Consider the following 20,692-nt stretch of genomic DNA (forward strand, 5'->3'; position numbering starts at 1 on the left):
GGGTAAAAAACCTTCTGGCTGCAGCCCCCCATCTTGATGCAGCAATGTGCATGAGAGCCATGGCTTTCCCAGGTCTCTCTCTCCTCATTTGCTCACACAGCAGCAGGAGACATTGACTCCTGTTGCTGTCAATCATAGCCAGTGAGCCAATGAGAAGAGAGGGGGGATGCGGGGCCAAGCCACACTCTGTGTGTGAATGGACAATGTCCCTTCACAGGAGAGCAGCTCGAGAGCCAGCCTGCTCTAATGCCCCCATAGCAAGAGGCTTGCAATTGGGGGAATTTAGCTGGGGGGAGTAGCCAGGAACGCTGGCGGAGGACCCAAAAAGAGGAGGATCGGGCCTGCTCTGTGCAAAACCATTGCACAGAGAAGGTAAGTATAACATGTTAGGTTTTTTATTTTTTGTTTTTTTACATCCCAACCTTTAGAATCATTTTAAGGAATGATAGTAGACCAACATTTAAAAATGTGGATTTTTTTCATCATCCGTTCATATGTTTAATCTAATTGTTGTTCATCTATAATAATAATCATCATCATTAGATTAGGCTTATATTTTTTTTGATTATTCTTTTAAAGATACTTATTTGTTTTTTGTATTTTGCTCTTTTCAAATTGGTATACTTTGTTATTCAGTATATGCAAAACATTTTTCATTTGTATTATGTCTTTCATTTTTCTCAGTATGCACAAGCCTTTTTTCAGATTCCAATTAAGCTTAACAGGTATACAGAAAAATATTTCTTTGGTGTCCAGGTTACTATATTTAATGAAGTGGCCATTCGCAACACTATTTTTCTGATGTAATTCTTATGCTATTTAAGTGCACCACTTCATAATTTCGTGTGCATAAATTGCTGTGACCCCAATACCATTTTAGCATGCAGCGGTTTTTGTGCCTTCCCCTCTGAGACTTAGGGAGACATCTTTAAATGTGCAAAGAGTGCCCTGAAAGCCTTGGGCCAATTTGGTTTTCAGCTCATTATTGTTAACTGGACTGAAGCCAACATATGCTTAAATAGAACCATTTATGACTAACCTTTTGCAAGAATCTGAATATGTGATCTTAAAAAAAAACAAAAAAAAAAAACTGACAAAATGTGTCCTGTTTCGGCATTCTTATAAAATAGCTATATTTGTCCCTTTCTTTAGCTGCAGTTAATATGTCTCGTTTAACTTGTGACTTGTGGTCAGAGGTCATATGAAATCTGACAATTGCTGCCCTGACTACTCGCCTACCTACTGGGAGCGTTAATGCCCAATTGAACTTCCAGTTTAAATCCACTGAAAGCTTTCCAGGTACATCAAAACATGACGTGTGCAAAGTCTTACGGTTTGTTTTTTTTTTTATAGAAAGCTGCTACAGCCTGAGTAGAAAAGCATGTCACCTGCTAGTATGTTGCAGAGAAAGGACCCTTGCTCTCTTTGCATAAGTGGTGATCTCTCTGCAGAAGTCGAGCACACTACCTGTGGAGGCAGACCTATAGTTCTTCTGTCAGCAATTTTTATACGCTTTGGTGACTGGACAGTTCTAGCTCTGACTCAATAAGGGGCATGTTGGACCTCTGAAGAGAGACTGCTGCTTCTGCACAGAGATCAAGGGTCTTTCTGTGCAGTAAGTATGCAGGCAGGGGATTGGCTTTTCTACTCCAATTTGCTAATTCCAGCATTAAAGCTGAATTCCATGTATGCCAATGTTTACGTAAGTATGTACAGGTGAAACTCGAAAAATTTGAATATCGTGCAAAAGTTCAACTATTTCAGTAATGCAACTTAAAAGGTGAAACTAATATATGAGAGAGACTCATTACATGCAAAGCAAGATAGTTCAAGCCGTGATTTGTCATAATTGTGATGATTATGGCTTACAGCTCATGAAAACCCCAAATCCACAATCTCAGAAAATTAGAATATTGTGAAAAGGTGCAATATTCTAGGCTCAAAGTGTCCCACTCTAATCAGCTAATTAAGCCATAACACCTGCAAAGGGTTCCTGAGCCTTTAAATTGTCTCTCAGTCTGGTTCAGTAGGAATCACAATCATGGGAAAGATTGCTAACCTGACAGTTGTGCAGAAAACCATCATTGACACCGTCCATAACGAGGGAAAGCCTCAAAAGGTAATTGCAAAAGAAGTTGGATGTTCCCAAAGTGCTGTATCAAAGCACATTAATAGAAAGTTTTGTGGAAGGGAAAAATGTGGAAGAAAAAGGTGCACAAGCAGCAGGGATAACTGCAGCCTGGAGAGGATTGTCAGGAAAAGGTCATTTAAAAGTGTTGGGGACTTTCACAAGGAGTGGACTGAGGCTGGAGTCAGTGCATCAAGAGCCACCACACACACAGACAGATCCTGGACATGGGCTTCAAATGTCGTATTCCTCTTGTCAAGCTGCTCCTGAACAACGAACAACATCAGAAGTGTCTTACCTGGGCTAAAGAAAAACAGACCTGGTCTGTTGCTCAGTGGTCCAAAGTCCTCTTTTCTGTTGAGAGCAATTTTTACATCTCATTTGGAAACCAAGGACCCAGAGTATGGAGGAAGAATGGAGAGGGACACACTGCAAGATGCTTGAAGTCCAGTGTGAAGTTTCCACAGTCTGTGTTGATTTGGGGAGCCATGTCATCTGCTGGTGTTGGTCCACTGTGCTTCATTAAGTCCAGGGTCAACGCAGCCGTCTACCAGGAGATTTTGGAGCACTTCATGCTTCCTTCTGCAGACAAGCTTTATGGGGATGCTGACTTCATTTTCCAGCAGGACTTGGCACCTGCCCACACTGCCAAAAGCACCAAAACCTGGTTCAATGACCGTTGGATTACTGTGCTTGATTGGCCAGCAAACTCGCCTGACCTGAACCCCATAGAGAATCTATGGGGCATTGCCAAGAGAAAGATGAGAGACATGAGACCGAACAATGCAGAAGAGCTGAAGGCCGCTATTGAAGCATCCTGGTCTTCCATAACACCTCAGCAGTGCCACAGGCTGATAGCTTCCATGCCACGCCGCATTGAGGCAGTAATTGCTGCAAAAGGGGCCCAAACTAAGTATTGAGTACATATGCATGCTTATACTTTTCAGAGGTCCGATATTGTTCTATGTACAATCCTTGTTTTATTGATTGCATGTAATATTCTAATTTTCTGAGATTGTGGATTTGGGGTTTTCATGAGCTGTAAGCCATAACCATCACAATTATGACAAATCACGGCTTGAACTATCTTGCTTTGCTTGAATGAGTCTATCTCATATATTAGTTTCACCTTTTAAGTTGCATTACTGAAATAAATTAACTTTTGCACAATATTCTAATTTTTCGAGTTTCACCTGTATATACCATACCAATGGGATCCCCGTGGAAGCTGAAGATCACTGTAGAAAGCATAGCTTAGTCCTTTGCCGAGCTGCTACCATGCTGCTTACTGAACACAGGAGATCATTTGATCAGCTTATTTGCCAGAGAACACTTTAAATATGCTCATGAATGCAAGTGTTCTGGTATTGGACGAGGTAGAGATTGTGACATCACTGCCCTGATATGTTGCCTCCTCACTGCCTTTTTTAACCCTGAAAACCCACACCACTACACAGCAACCATGGGCATGCAGTTGTGACACAGCCCCATTCACCTGAACGTGTTGCATTTGATGTCAGTACTGCCTGCTGAAAGCAACGGGGAGTATAATTTTGCTGTGGCCATGAAGCAAAGCATTGAGGCTGCGGCATGTATACAACCCCATTTGACCACTTTTGCTCTGGCCATGAAGCAAAGCATCGCGGCTGCAGCATGTGTACAACCTCATCTGGCCATTAAGTTGTGTTAAAGGGGGCAATCGGGGGGAGTTATTAAAATAAAAAAAAATGCAGCTCAGATGCATTTTTTCTACTTCATCCCCAGCTGCAAGAGCAGCTTTGATACTGAATTAAAAGAGAATTGAGGGATTAAAAATAAAAAAAAATCAATCATACTCACCTAGGTGGATGCAGCAGTGGTCACCTGCTGTCTCTAAGACTTGGAACTGAGCAATCAAAAACTGCTGATTGCTCAGTTCTCAGTCTTCGGCGAGCAGAGAGCCAATGACTCAGCCTTCTGCTCTATGGTCTTCCCCTCCAGCACTCACTGGAGTGCTGGGCTGTGGAGGGGGCAGGAGTGGCTGGCTCAGGATCTCAGCAGCAGTGTGTTGATAGGTTGAGCCAGCTGCAGCTCAGGCATCTGGGTGGATCCTGATATTAAAGTCAGGATCCCTCCTTTGTCTTGATCAGCTGAATGACATCAGCCGACAGCGCATTTTAGCTCGCTGTTGGCTGAATATGGGTCAAAGGAGTACAGAATTAAAGTGCACTGTTTTGACTCACAGGAGAAGTAGTGCCAAAAGAGCTTTGGCCATATTTCTCATTTAAACACTCAGTAGCTGAGAATCCTGTGAATCAGGCAGTTGAAGGTGCAGCATCTCTTAGAATTCAGGTAGCCACTGAATTAACATGAAATGGGTATGTAAATCCATAGGAAAAATCGCTATTACTAAACTATATTTTTTAAGCCAAAAGACAAGGCAATGGTATGATCTGTGGCCACCTGGTGAATTATAGGTATACAATATAATAGAAGGCTGCAGATGTTCTATAGATTTGAGCATGACAAACATATTAGAGAGATAAGAGGATCATGAGAAATGAATGCCTATTGTCATGAACAAATATGGCTGCCCTCGTGCACATATAGGTTTAAAACATAACTTATAACAACAATAAATGCACTTAGTTGATGCTTTTCTCATTTGTATGAATACACATTGAAAAGAATATACATCTTATACATAAAAAAAAAAGAAATGTAAAGAACAGGCTAACATGCTGTTGTCATGGTAAAAGGCAAACAGTATAGTGACATAAGATAAGAGAATTACTTAACCGCTTCCTGAACACCCTATATCAGATCTACTGCTCCAGGGCTGCACAAAATCATGTGTATATATACGTGATTTTGTGTTTCCTGGTAGGGGGCGTGCGTGTGCCCTACCCGTGCCACCATTGTCAGCTACAGCTGACGATAACCGGGTCCTGGCCGGAGACTGTCTGCCGGCACTCGACGATTGCCAAGCAACACTGACGGGGGAGAGGTCTGTATGTAAACAATACAGATCTCTCCCCTGTCCACTCCAGCATGCTACTTTGTATTACCCTGCATAGCAGAGCAATACAAAACAGCATACTTCCCTAGTGAAACAGAGCACACGGCACACAATAAAACACACACAGCACACAGTTAACCCTTTGATCTCCCCAGATGTTAACCCCTTTCTGCCCAGTCTCATTAGTACAGTGTCAGTGCGTTTTATTAGCACTGATCACTGTATTAGTGTCACTGGGGATGTCAGTGACAGTTCCTCGCCCTGTGTCAGAATGCCTGCCGCAGTCCCGCTATAAGTCACTGATTGCCGCCACTGCTAGTATAACATTTTTTTAAAAGAATTCCAGTATATATACTGGTATTTGCGGACGCTATAACTTTCATGTAAATCAATTAATTTACATGTATTGGGATATTTTTTAGCAAAGATAAATAGCAGAATACATTTTGGCCTAAATTTATGACTACATTTGATTTTTTAATTTTTTTTTACTGGATATGTTTTATAGCAAAAAGAAAAAAATATTGTTTTTTTTCCCCCACAATTGTCGGTCTTTTTTTGTTTATAGCGAAAAAAATAAAACACGCAGAGGTGATCAAATACCACTGAAAGAAAGCTCTATTTGTGGAAAAAAAGGACATACATTTCATTTGGGTGTAGCATTGCATGACCGCGCAATTGTCAGTTACAGTAATGCAGCACCGTATCGCAAAAAATGGCCTGATCAGGAAGGGGGGTAAATCCTCTGGAGGGCAAGTGGTTAAAGAAGAATTATCACTTTTTTTTTTACGTTATTCTGTTCATGATGGGACAAAGTACTTTGTTCCATTTTTTTAGGTGCCCTGTAAGGATAGCTGTGATGTCAAGACAGTGTGACCCCCATGGTGCACAGCACCCAGACACTGCAGCTAGCAAGGAGATGGCGTCTTTGATAGTGAGCGCCTGTCTCCAGCTCCTAGCATCTGCCCAAAGCAAACACAGACAAAAGGAATATAAAAGAGGTGAGGCATGATTTGAGAAAAGGTGAAGAACTATTTTCTGTCAGACAAATTTTTCCTACATTTAAGTTAACCACATGACATATTTATCACCAATGTACCATAGTTATTTCAAAATGGAAAAAAATGTGTTAAACGTGTGCATTAGCTGAATGTAATATATCAGTATGTAGTATACATCTCTGATTCTAGATTCAGAGGTGAAGCTGCATTTACAATATAAAACAGCACATTTTACTGGATTGATGGCCTTCAGCAGTATTCTTCTTAATGCATTGGCCTCTTTTTAATAAAGCTAAGTTAGCTTATCTCGGGTACACCTTAGCTTTTGTACAAACCTTCCAAACAATGAATTATCTGTTTCAAGAACTATAACCCTTTCTTAAATCCACTTTAAAAAGTATTTACTGTGTTAAAAATGTAAACAGTTTTGTACAACAAGCAGAAGTAGCCACTGATTTTGTTGTACCATCTTCCTCTCGTTCCCCAGTGCGTGAGCATATACACACTACATGTAACTGTGGTTGAAATTCAATGGCTTACACCACCGAGTACTATGGTTTTCAACTGACTCCCATAAGAATTTGATTTTTATTGTTTTCAATGTGATTTCAGGCAGTAAAAGCCAGTACAGAAGCTACAGAATTGCTTCAAAACATTCGCCAAGCAAAAGAGAGAGCGGAGAAAGAGTTGGAAAAGCTTAAGAACAGAGAAGATTCAAACGATGGCATCAAGAAGAAACTGTCTGAAGCTGAGGTGGGGTCATATTTTCCACATTTTCCTATAACTGTCTGCCCCTGTTTAACCACTTGGCATTTGCGCTATAGCCGAATGACGGCCACAGCGCGGTTATCCAGTTCTGGGAGGGCGTCAGATGACATCCTCCCAGAATACGCCCTCCTGCACGCCACCACAGCTTATCAGGTGATGTGGTAAAAGGCCAATCACAGCGGCCTTTTACTACGTGATCAGCAGTGTCCAATTAAGCAGATCACCGGGTAAATACAGTTGCTGGTTATCGGCTGCACTTTTCTCACGCTGTCACAGCGTGAGGAAAGTGCTGCCGATAACCGGCAATTGTCAGAGAGCAAATCGGCACTGATTATCAGGGCACTGATGATCAGTGCCCAGCAGTGCCACCCACCAGTGCTGCCCATCGTTGCTGCATGTAAGTGCAGCATCATCAGTGCTGCCAATCCGTGCTGCCTATCCATGCCACCTGATCAGTGCCTATCAGTGCAGCCTCATCAATGCACATCAGTGAAGGAAGAAAATTACCTGTTTGCAAAATTTTATAATAGAAACAAAGAAAAACTTTTTTTTTTTTTTCAAATTTTTTGCTCTATTTTTTGTTTATAGTGCAAAAAATAAAACACCCAGTGGCGATTAAATACCTCCAAAAGAAAGCTCTATTTGTGTGAAAAAAATTATAAACATTTCATATGGGCACAATATTGCATGACCACGCAATTGTCATTCAAAGTGCGACAGCGCTGAAAGCTGAAAATTGGCCTGGGCAGGAAGGAGGTATAAGTGCCCATCAGGCAAGTGGTTAAAAAAAAAAAAAATCTTGTTCGTCCATGTGCTTTTAATGTTTATTCTGTCTCTGTGACTTTTTTACGTTGTATGTCAATAAACTGGAATTGTCATGTTGAATGGAATTGTTCTCTGAGATTTTCCACTTTCTAGCTGAGGTGGTATTTTTTTTTTCTTTATACAAGCTTACATTGTTACTTTAAAGCATATTCAATCCCAAAAATAAAAAGTTAATTATTGCAGTTTACCAGACCTTAGATGAGCCTTGGCCAAATGGGTGATGAAAATCTTCTTTCTCTGGAGAGAAGCTTACTACTGTATTTGTAAGATACTTCTAGCATAAAATATATAAAACAGACTTAAAGTAAATAAACCCAAAGTCCAATAAAAGTCCAAAACCAAGAAGAATATACAAAATAAGTCCACAGTCTTGGTAAATAGATACACACTGATTCAGATGATCGATGATGAATCCCAAATACTCTTCATATACCTCAAAAAGAAAAAAACCTAGACATAGTGTATTATCTTAGGTCTCAAAAAGGTGCCACACGTGCAACATGCAAACGCTACAGTGCCAAAGCAATCGTGAGAGATTCAAATAAACACAGTTTACACCACTGCAAACAATATAGTAAAAGTGCATAATTACCCTAGAATAAATGAAACCAACATATAATCCATAGTTAGGAATGGAGTTTCCTCAAAATGACATCATCTTCTCCAGACACTTCCCATAGACCTCACAAACAGACCAGTGATCAGCGTATGAATCAAATAACATACAAATTTTATTATAGCAACTTACATTAAAAAATGATAAAATCAGCTTCCAGGTCATGAGGCTGTATATACAGCCGTGATACTCAACGATGGCTCCAAAACGATGGTCATTCAGCTCTAGAGGGATGCCAGGTGGTAACTGGAAGTCCCAGGGATATGGACAACCATGTGTTCCAGAATCCAAAATGGCCGCCACAGCACTTCCGGGAACGTCAATGCGTCACTACGTCACATGCCCCGGACGCGTTTCGTCACATCCGGACTTTGTCAACAGGGAGCTAGCATGTTTCTAGCATGTTTCTTTAGCTACTAAATAGCCACAGCAGTGGGGACCTCTATTGCTCCTCCTGGCACACCCCTCTTCTCTTTTTTTTTATCTGGAGAAGTGTTACAGACGGACATAATTTTTACTTAGGATCTTATTGACAGAAAGATCCTGAGTAAAATGTTCTGTAAAGGCCTTGTGAAACATGCGTATAGGCGCAAAAAGGTTCGTAAGCATATAGACGAGTAACATTTTTCATTGCCAGTGTTGTAATGTTCTCATTTATACTTGCATAAACTTGCTTATAGACGCGTAAACATGCGTATGCACATAAATGACAGCACTCAAATGTAACATTTTCTGTTTTTTTTATATGGCTCTGTACTTATAGCTCTGTTGCTGATCTTTACTCAGCTGTGTGCATAGTTCCATAGACCACAATGCATCTAATTTCAAATACGTAAAAAACATGGTGTTTTTTTACCCCCCTGACCAAGAGGCCTAATGCTTTGAAGACCTTCTCTGTCCATTCACTACTAGAGCTTGTTTTGTACAGTGACTGGTCTCACCCTGAAAAAATGTTTGTCCCTTCTTAGTTTTGTTTTGCATTGGACTACTGTAGTGATGGTATGGCTGATGTGCTTTGCCATAATTCTAGGCTGGACCTTCCTTTAATACACATGAAAAAGATCTTTTGACTCTTGTGTTCGTCTGTGGACTTTTTAAGGAATGGATTCCCTTTGATGGTGCATGCCATTTTGGTGAGGTTTTGGACACCTACATCAAGGAAAAGGTATTCTCTCGCCTCAGAAAAAGCAAAGCTGTTGCAGATAGGCCTTTTGCTCCTGAAAGTTTTTCGTTTTCTCTCAGACCTCGGGTTCCAAACCTGGCATTTTGCTGTGTCTGTCCACAGCACCTTGAATCTTCACCAAAGTACTGGCACCTGCCCTAGCTCTGCTTTGCGCTCAAGTATTTACCTGTAGTGGGATATCTGGAAAATTAAAAAGTATAACTTAAAAATGCTGTGCTATAGTATATATGTGACTCCCTAACATAAAAAATCAATAGAACATAAGCAGCCACCTTAATAGGCAACAATAAATTAAATAATAAAACATAAAAGTGCGGCGCTACATATAACCAAAAAATTAGTGTGAATGCATGGAGTAAATTAAAAGTCCAATACACATGCAAAGGAGATATAACGTAGAATAAGCCCCTTTAATGGGACATCAATGTTGTCATGAATGCTTCAAATCTGGACAAGAATATGAAGAAAATCCACTATCTCCAACACCCAAAATATTCTGCCTCTTACCAGGTGAAATTGGCCCCCGGTTAACCACTTGCCATCCACCTGCTGTTTATAAACGGCAGGACGGTGGCACTCCAGGGGCGGGTTGCCGTTCATAAACGGCACCCGCCATTTCTAGCTGTGCGCGGTCCCTGGGAGCGCGCAGCACCGCGATCCGGTGCCCGCTGTGTCCTCTGGACACAGTGTAACACCGATCGTCGGACGGGACCTCTGTACGAGGTCCCGATCATGTGATCACTGATTGGCCAATCGGTGATCACATGCAAAGTAGTAAGCAAGATGTCACTTCTGACATCATTGCTTACTACGTGTGAAATCTGTGAATGATCACAGAGGTCACATTGTACAAGGCTATTCACAACAGCCTTGTTCCATGTGACAAGCTGTGACCAATCACAGCTCACTCAGTATTTCTCAATGGCTGCAAGAATCCTATATGGGTGTAAAAGCAATCACTGTAAAAAAATAAAATAATATCTTCATCACCCCCCACAAGGAGTACAGTGTCACCATGGTGACACTGTACTGCTAGGGTGACAGCATGTAAAAACCCCCCAAAAAAACTCCCATAAATAATAATATAAAAAAATAAAATAAAAATGTTTAAAATTATAATTTTTGGCTATAAACTAATTTGGCTTATTTTTTTTTTTACTAAAAATATAACGGAATACATTTTGGCCAAGATTTATGATGAAAGATTATTTATTTGCAAAATTTTATAAGAAAAACACTTTTTCAGAATTTTTGGACTTTTTCATTTACATAGCAAAAAAATAAGAAATTCCAGCAGTGAAAAATACCACCAAAATAAAGCTTTATCTGTCTCAAAAAAATGGTAAAAAATTCATATGGGTACAGTATTGCATAACCGGGCAATTGTCATTCATAGTGTGATAGCGCTGAAAGCTGAAAATTGCCCTGGACAGGAAGAGGGTAAAAGTGTCCGGACAGGAAGTGGTTAAGGTTGGGTCAAAATGCGCAATACAAAATCCAAACGCATGCCATGGACCTGGACACTTTATGACATAAAAGGATCAAATTGGCCCCAATGGTAGATGGATAAAACACCCGTTGGATAATTCCAAAAACTGGCTGTGATCCGGACACTGCTAGAGCTCCAAACATTGAACAAAGAAAATAAACCTGCAGAAAAGATTTATCCTCATAGAGGACAAACCCATTCAAAAAACAAAAAAATCCTCATAGTGTAGTCAATTCAGAAAGATTTATTGCATAATATAAAACATATATCAAAGTAATTGATAAAATAGCATGTCACCAAAAAAATGGATAAGTTTCAAACCCATAAAATGGCCACCACATTCCAGGACGTGCTGACGTCATGTGCTCTAACTCCTCCCTACGTGTCACGCCCCTGAAGATCTCACTGATGATGGAACTCGTAGGGAAGAGTTCGAGCGCGTGATGTGTCTGGATTCTCCTATGTTTCTAACCTGCAAGGCAAGGCTTTCCCTGATGGTGGATTAACGATCCGGGAATAAAAAAAAAAATTCTCTTGATGACAGTAAGCCCATTTTACAGTGCCTATAAGGCAAAAGATGACTACAATGGATAATTTTTAGTTGTATTATCCTGTCTAGAAGAAATCACAGAACCCTTATAGGTAGTAGTAAACTCAGATCAGTCCTCATCAGTAAGATGTAGATCTAACGAGGACCAACAATTTTGGGCAGCAGCAAACTGAGGATTATAATCAGCCATCAGGGTGGAGTAATACTCTGGAATCAATTTGGCTGGATCAGGTCATTGCAGCTGTTCTTCAAGAGGAGCATAGGATAGTGGAGTAACTGGTAAGGCCTAAGTAAATAGTAAGGAAAAATATAATAAAACCAATGTCACCGTAAAAACATAACGTTAGCCTACCTTAAAAGTGGACTGTGTCAGTCAGTCGGGCAGTAAGCGGTGTGGATGGTGCCAGTAGGACAGTGTGTGGACGGTGTCGGTAGTTTTTATTTTTTTATTTTTTTTTTACAATTTATTTATTTAACAATATTATCTTAGCCCCCCATAACAGTGTCCTCTGTTCCCCTCCCATAGCAGTGTTTTCTGCCACTATTGCAGCTTCAGAAGTGGTACAGGCGTTATCTAAAGAGAAATGTAGCCAATCATGAACAATAATCAATTGAGATGTCAAATAATAAAGATAGAAATTCTGGTACATCAGACCCACCAAATGGGCCAGTAGCTTCAGAACCTAAACTGTTATTCTAGAAGGACGGCAGTTCCATATGAACCCTGTGCAGATGGCATCAATTTGTTTAAATAGGGAATTTGGTATTTTACAGGGAGAGTTAGCCATGACATATAGCAATTTTGGTAGAAGGATCATCTTCAGCAGATTAACTCTACCATTCAGATCCAGTGGAAGGACCCATCCATTGTTTGGTTCAGTGCTGTAGTTGAGTGATTAAAGTGTTACTAAACCCAGGACCCTGCACTCAATATATCTGGTCTCCCACGGTACACAGAACATGGAAATGCAATTATTTTAATAAATATAAATAAACTGCTAAATACCTTTTCCCGTCAGCAGTTAGAGCAGTCTTGTGACTTCTATCAGTGTCCAGCTGAGCACTGGTTAAAGCTTGTAGGAGGAGTTTTCTAGGAGGATGCAGAACCGCTGACCTCTGTCTGGGCAGTGCCGATTGGCCCTGTGCTGATCACATGTGCACTCCCAAGAAACCCCTCTCGCAATACACACCAAACTGAGCATGCATGTGCAGTGTCTCCGCACGATATGTCTTATCAGGAGCTGCACTGGAAGAAGGGGAGGATCAAAGAAGACAGGATCAAACATCCTTTTTACACAATGCAGAGGATTAACCCGGTTCCACAGTGAGCATAACAAGCATGCTTTACTGCATATACAGACTGATTTTACTGTTGTGGGTTTAGAAACACTTTATAAGGGGCATAAATTGTGAACATCAGCTATCTAACTTTGCCCAGTTAGTGGAGTTTTTTCTTTCTTTAGAGGTTTAAAATGAGTTAAAGCATCATAGAGGTTGCCAAAGGTGACACCTCTCCCATTCTGTCCTCCCAGTTTTGTAAAATTTCACTATATGAATAAACCTTTATTTTTGTCCAGCTTTCTTGTAAGCCCTCATTCCTTATTTAACACATTTCTATTCCTTTGTGCCTTTTGAGAGGAGTTTACCTATAGCCTAGTACATTCTGTATTACGACAGTTAAGGCAGGTTTTTTCTGGGATAGACCTGTGTCTGTGGCCTTTTCTCACTCCTTACTAGAGGGATATTCTTGTCCCCAGGATATAGGACATTTATCATGCCTATAATGTATCTGCAGTGTTTGCCACCCACACAGTTGCAGTTAAGGATAATGTGAATCTGTATGATGCAGCTTCTGGAAGACCTGAACCTACACAGATATACAAGCATGACATTCATATATATAAGCTTAACACCATATGCTGCTGGTTATTTTTATACCTCTTCATTTCCTTTAGTAGTAATATCCATTTTCATGACGGTTATACATGTATCATCTGAGGCTATTTATACCTTCAGTGACTTTGTAGTGATTACTGCATATATATTGACTGCCTGTGAGTATGTGTTTAGAGCTCAGAATATTTTGTTGGCAAGTGTTCTTGCTATGTTCTCCTGTACAATTAAACATACCCCTTAGATTATATTTTCCATTAACATGAAAGAGGGATAACAATTGGTAGTTTTTATTTCATGTAGGAGAGGCGCCTTTCTTTGGAAAACCAAGTCAGGAAACTGGAGAATGTGGAACGACGAGAGAACAAGTTGAAGGAAGATATTCAAACTAAATCTCAGCAAATCCAGCAGATGGCTGAAAAAATAATGGTAAGTTTTTTACATTTTAAAAAAAGTGAATTACATCTTTTAAATAGATTTTTAATTCTTATACCATTTTCATAAGTGTTATTGTGAATAGCTGTTTCATATTACGTTCCTTTTAAATTTGAAATATTTACTGTATGTAACAAGTATGTTCTTCTCCGTGTTTGCGTGGGCTTCTTCCGGATGATCTGGGTTTCCTCCTACAATCCTAAAACATTCTGGTATGTTGATTGGCGTCTTCCTAAATTGGCCCTAGTGTATATGTGGTAGTGACATTAGATTGTGAGCTGACTGATGTGAACTGTTCTTTGCACTCTGTAGAGCACTGCTTATGTTGGAAGTACAAGTTATATTGGTAAAGGAAACCTTAAAGTGGTTCTTAATGTTTATTTTTTTCTTTAAAGTAACAATCATGTATGAGTACGTATGAGTACCTGCTCTGTGCAATGGTTTTGCACAGAGCAGCCCAAATACTCCTCTTCTCGGGTCCCCAGCCCGCACTTGTGGCCCCTCCTCCTTGCTGAGTGCCCCCAGTACAAGCTGCTTGCTCTGGGGCACTCGTGGATGCTCGCTTCCGAGTCGCCTCTGTGTGACTGGGATACACAGAGCGCGGCTCAGTCCCGTCCTCCGCTCCCTCTTCACTGCTTGTGATTTAAAGCAGCAGGAGCAAATGTGTCTCAGTCAATTAGGAGTGAGAGACCCGGGAGAGCCAAGGCACAGTGCTGGATGAAGATTGGGCTATGGCAAGTATTGGGGGGAGCTGCACACTTAAGGTTTTTTACCTTGATGCATAAAATGCCTCAAGGTGAAAAACACTCACCCTTTATAACCACTTTAACTCACTTAATTAAAAGTGTACATGCAATGCTGTAGTTTGGTTTACTATATTTAAAGAATGCTCATCTACTATATAATGGTTTTTCCTAATCGTGCATCCCAGGACTTTATATTCATGACTACTTGGGTTATGCTGCTGCCTTCAGGTGAAAAAACACTGGCCAAAAAAAGGAAGGAACCTCTCCCCAGGCATAACCCCTCCTAGCTCAGCTAAGCTCCAGTGTACCTACAGGAGTATCTCTGAAGGTTTTCCTTATAAGGGTTTAGTCCTGATTTCTGACCTGTTCCTAATACCCCTGAAGGCTTCATCCAGATTGGTTACTATAACCTAATGAAGGACTATAACCAGACCCGCGTACGAGAGGTCATGGGGGGGTGTTGACCTGTATTGTCTGCCAGTAGACACTGGATCCTCCGGGCAGCGATCTCTGGGGTACAGTGTATCTGGTAACTTTGCTAGCAGGGTGTTATACAGGTTCAGGGCAGTGAGGAGTCAATCCCTGGAGGTTCTGCCATGATTAATAAAGATTAGGCCTGCTTGACCCTGCATACTATGAACTGGTGAATTCCTCTGATATTATTGGAGCATGTGGCAGTTCCCCTGGCAGTATCCTCTCTGTCATGGGTCAATTTGGGCAGTTTCTCCCACCTAAATCAATATGTGGCAGTGAAGGAAGACAAAATAGGTGGTGTGGGTGCATGCCACTGTGTTCGGTCGCCATTTTTATCCTGGGCGCAGTACATATGCATTCTAAGTTCCTGGTCTTACATTGGTCGCACCACTCTGGAACTGAGTCCGTGCTCTGGAAGTGACTTCAGTGCCATTCAGCCTTCAGCCAACAGTTGCAGTTGCCACTACTTCAGTACCAGGACACAGCAAGTATTGAGCCACTTTTCTACTGGGGTGACTTGCGGCATAGGTCAACACTCCTCTCAGCTGGGTGTTCACCCCTCACTGGGGTTCATAGTTCTTTCTAATCCTCAGCAAGCCATGGCCTAGTGCAGGCAGAGAGGTGGTGGTAGTAAGGAAGATAGGTTGGGCTCCCAGATCCCTTTTAACAGATAGGGATCATCTACTGCAAGGTTTGTCTTGCAAAGGGTCAGATTAGCTCTAAATCTCTGCCCTTATCTAGTATTTCCCAAATACCCTCTTCAAGGACAGCAACCCGAGAGAAGATTGATCCCTCCTTCTACAGAAAACTCAACAGAAGAGTTAAAAACCTCTCCCCCTCCCCTTTGTCCCTCAGTTTGTGTTTTCTACTTTTCTTACTGTCCAGTAGCAGCATAATGTTTGTTTTATTCAGTCCAGATGACCATTAGGTCAGCGATATTCCCCTTCCTTTACAGATATCTTGTGGTCCTGGTTCTTGGACTTTGTGTGTCAGTCCTTTCCACTGTGCTCCTTCACAGCTTAGAAAATTGGCAGGCGGACTTTCTCAGTCCTCAACCAGGCATCCACTCGCCTGTTGTGTAGGTTAAAGTTGGAGAGCATTCTGTTTGCATCTGCTTGACTTGACAGAATGTGGTATGCAGACATTGTAAATCTCATGGCATAACAGTCATGTAAATATCATGGCAGAACAGCGATGGGATCTTCCAGTTTGGCCAGATTTGCTGTCGCTGTGTCCGATATACAATCCTGGTAGTCTCCAATATACAAATCCCGTCATGGCTGTTGAAACCCAAGTCCTGAGTGACGAACTCGGTGCCTGACCCCTGCACTTCTCACCAACTCATGACAAAGAACCAGCCGATCTCACACCGCGCTGTCACTTGCGTAACAATGCCACTCTCAATTGCACCCTGCATAAAGTTTTTCCAGCTCGTGGGACCACAAACCACGTGCCAGCAGCCTGGGAAGGGCTTTGCCTGGGTGGGAATTTCTTCACTCCAACATCATGTTGTTTCCAGGACAGGAAGTCAGAGGAAATTCTAATATTTTTTTTTTATTTTTGTGGAATAAGAGGACTGAGCTTACTTTAAGAAATTCAAACACAGAGCAATTTATAAATCTGGTGTCTGTACTTAAATAATTAGTGTTGTCGCATGTTACCAAAAAGGCGAAGTACAACAACATAGGTAGGTAAATTAATCTCCACCAAAAAAAGTGTTTACTTCTAGAGACTAATGCTCCATGTACCAAAACAATATATATAAAAATAATTTTGAGTCATTTAAAATGATAATGAATAATTATATATAGACATACAGTAAAAAAATAAAGCACACATCCATCACCAATACCTAGACAACGTTGTCTTCCCACTTACTAAAATTAGGCCTCACAAGTGGTCACTGCATAAAATGGGTAAACCAGGATGAGAAATAATCCGCTAATCTGGGACCCCATCAAATATAAAAAACCTCACAGAAGAACAAGATAGTTGGCTCACTGACTATTAGATTGAGCAATCGTAAAGCTGCTCTCCAGCAGTAAAGGGACATGTAACATTTAGAAGGGAGAATAAAAAATAGTTCACAGACAGAGTTATGCTGTAGATGTAAACAATCGTCTGCATATGGCACTAAATCCAATTAGATACAATGTACCATATACTTCAGTTGTAAATGGGTGGAATGGTCAAACAACTTCAAAAGAATAAACACTTGTATAGATGGACACTATTCCACTTTTATATTCACTGTCAAATAGTGGTTGACATCAATTCATGCGCTGTTAGTAAATTAATGCAGGAAAAGCCAGGCAAGTGATCAAGATAGAGCAAATTGTTAATATGCAATCCCTCAGCAGTGAAGGAGTTAGTTCAATTGTATGAACAACAGTCACATTCATTCAGAATAGAGGTATGGCTGTTGACATAAATATCAGTGCTGTTGATTAAGTAATGCAAGGTAGAGTCTGGTAAGCATGATAGGACACAGCAAGGATTAATATGCAGACCCTCCCCAATGAGAGGGTTAACATGATTGCATAAGCATCAGTTACACTTTATCAGAATAGTGCCCACTTGTAAGGTCTGATTTTAGTAAGTGGAAAGACAACATTGTCTTGGTATTGGTGATGGAGGTGTGCTTTATTTTTTTAACTGTATGTTTTTTTATGATTATTCATTGTCATTTTAAATGACTTTATAAAACGATTTATTTTTATATACAGTGCTCAGCATAAATGAGTATACCTCTTTTGAAAAAAGTAAAATTGTAATCAGTATCTCAATGAACACAAGAACAATTTCCAAAATGTTGACAAAACTGAGTTTTATAGAACATTTGTTTAGCTCATTACATAAAATTAAGGTTAATAATATAACTTAGATTACAAAATCTTCAGTTTTATTCAAATTAGTTGATGCAAAAATGAATACACCCCAGAACAAAAACTACTACATCTAGTATTTTGCATCTATCTTTTTCCATTCTTCCAGAACGACCTCTTTTAGAGCCTGGATGCTGGATGGAGAGTGATGCTCACCTTGTCTCTTCAGAATTCCCCATAGGTGTTTGATTGCGTTCAGATCAGGAGACATAATTGGTCACTAAATCACTTTCACCCTGTTCTTCTACAGAAATGCAACAGTGGACTTAGATGTGTGTTTTGGATCATTGTCATGTTGGAAAAGTGCATGACGACCAAGAGCACGGAGTGATGGTGGCATTTTCTCTTTCAATATAGAGCAGTACATATGTGACTTCACAATACCATCAATGAAATGCAGCTCATCAGCAGTACTCATGCAACCCCACAGAAAGACATTGTCACCACCATGTTTCACTGTAGACATAGGTACATAGTTAGTCTGGCTGAAAAAAGACAAAAGTCCATCCAGTTCAACCATAAAAAAAAAAGTTATAATCCTTTACCCACAGTTGATCCAGAGGAAGGAAAAAAAACCCAGCAAAGCATGATCTAATTTGCTCCTGCAGGGGAAAACCTTCCTTTCTGATCCCCCGAGAGGCAATTGGATATTCCCTGAATGAACTTTACTTATACATGTTATATCCAGTTACATTCTGTGTATCTAGGAAAGAATCCAGGCCTTTTTTTAAAGCAATCCACTGAGCTGGCCAAAACCAACTCTTGAGTGAGTCTATTCCACATTTTCAAAGCTCTTACTGTGAAGAAACCTTTCTGTGTTTGGAGATTACATTTCTTTTCCTCCAGATGTAAAGAGTGCCCCCTTGTCCTCTGTGATGACCTCAGGGTGAATAACTCTACACCGAGTTCACTATATGAACCACTGATGTATTTATACATGTTGATCATATCCCCCCTTAATCTCCTCTTCTCAAGAGAGAATAAATTCAGTTCCTCTAATCTTTCCTCATAGCTGAGCTCTTCCATGCCTTGTAACAGTTTGGTTGCCCTTCTCTGTACTTTCTCCAGTTCCCCAATGATCCTTTTGTGAATTGGTGCCCAAAATTCAACTGCATATTCCAGATGAGGTATTACTAGTGATTTGTACCTGGGTAACATGATATCTATCTCTCTGGAGTTTATACCTCTTTTAATACAAGAGAGGATTTTGCTTGCTTTACAGACCACAGCTTGGCATTGCATGCCATTATTAAGCTTGTGATCTACCAGAACTCCCAGATCCTTCCCCACCATTGATTCCCCCAGTTGTACTTCCCTAGTATGTATGATGCACGCATATTCTTAGCCCCCAAGTGCATAACCTTACATTTATCAACATTAAACCTCATTTGCCACATAGTTGCCCATTAAACAGTGCACTGAGGTTGGTTTGTAAGTTGGAGACATCCTATAAGGACGCTATTCCACTGCACAGCTTGGTGTCATCTGAAAAGACTGAAATGGTATTTATAATCCCAGACCCCATATCGTTTATAAATATATTAAAAAGTAAGGGTCCCAAAACTGAACCTTGGGGTACACCACTGACAACCCTAGACCATTCAGAGTATGAATCATTAACCACTACTCTCTGAATGCGATCTTTTAGCCAGTTTTCTATCCATTTACATACAGATTTTTCCAAGCCTGTAGACTTTACCTTACACATTAGTCCCATGTGTGGGGAACTGTTTCAAACGCTTTAGCAAAATCCAAGTATACCACGTCCACTGCCACCCCTCTGTCCAATGTTTTTCTCACCTCCTCATAAAAAGAAATCAGATTTGTTTGACAACTTCTGTCTTTCATGAATCCATGCTGTCTGTTGCTTAAAATATTTTTTTTCCAGCAAGAACTCATCTATGTGGTCTTTTATTAAACTCTCCAGTATCTTCCCAACTATAGAAGTTAAACTAACTGGTCTATAATTACTTGGTAAAGATTTTGACCCCTTTTTAAATATTGACACCACTTTGGCCTTACGCTAATCCAGTGGTACTATGCCAGTCATTAAAAAGTCCCTAAAAATTAGAAACAATGGCTTTGAAATGACAGAGGCACCATTCATTTTTCTTTGTGCTTTTCACCTTTGCGACGTCTTACAGTTTTGAAGCCATCCTTTCCAAAAACATTCATCTTGGTCTCATCACTCGAGTACAGAGCCCCCGTAGTCTTCTTTTTCAGCATGGGTCCTGGCAAATTCTAGGTGGGCTTTTTTGTGCATGGGCTTTGAGAGAGGCTTCCTTCGAAACCATGCATGTGATTCCTCTGCAGTGCACGCCATATTGTGCCTTTTGAACCCCATTTTTGCTTTCTACATATTTTGCTAGCTGCAGTGTACTTGCATTGTGATTTTCTTTAACCCTTCTCATCAGAAGACGCTCCTGTCAAGTTGTTAACGTCTGTGGACAGCCTGGACGTCTCTGTGAGATGGTTGCAGTTCCATCTTTTTCAATTATTGTATCACTTTTGCTACAGTATTCTGATTGATAAGTAAAGCTTTGCTGATTGTCTTGTAGCCTTCACCTTTCTTGTGTAAAGAAATGATTTTCATTCTCACGCCTTGTGACTTTTCTCTTCCATGTAGTGCCATTGCTGACAGCATGAAATGGGAAGGGGTTTTCTTTGTTAAGTAACACACTTTTATAATCAACTCTCTGCT

At 40.5% G+C, this 20,692-nt stretch overlaps 1 protein-coding gene across 6 annotated transcripts in view; it reads left to right on the plus strand.

The window, feature by feature from the left end:
- The window catches only part of LOC149455085 (citron Rho-interacting kinase-like), a 207,354-nt gene that overhangs the window by 70,259 nt on the left and 116,403 nt on the right, over positions 1-20,692 (plus strand). For all 6 annotated transcript variants that reach the window (XM_089686650.1, XM_089686652.1, XM_089686653.1 and 3 more), the window contains 2 exons: positions 6,740-6,880; positions 13,755-13,880. In XM_089686650.1, coding sequence (XP_089542776.1) covers positions 6,740-6,880; positions 13,755-13,880 — 267 coding nt within the window. The remainder of the gene's footprint in view (positions 1-6,739; positions 6,881-13,754; positions 13,881-20,692) is intronic.

The sequence above is a fragment of the Staurois parvus genome, unplaced genomic scaffold (assembly GCF_062004578.1).
Source record: "Staurois parvus isolate SC_StPar_1 unplaced genomic scaffold, SC_StPar_1.0 ptg000404l, whole genome shotgun sequence".
Lineage (NCBI taxonomy): Eukaryota > Metazoa > Chordata > Amphibia > Anura > Ranidae > Staurois > Staurois parvus.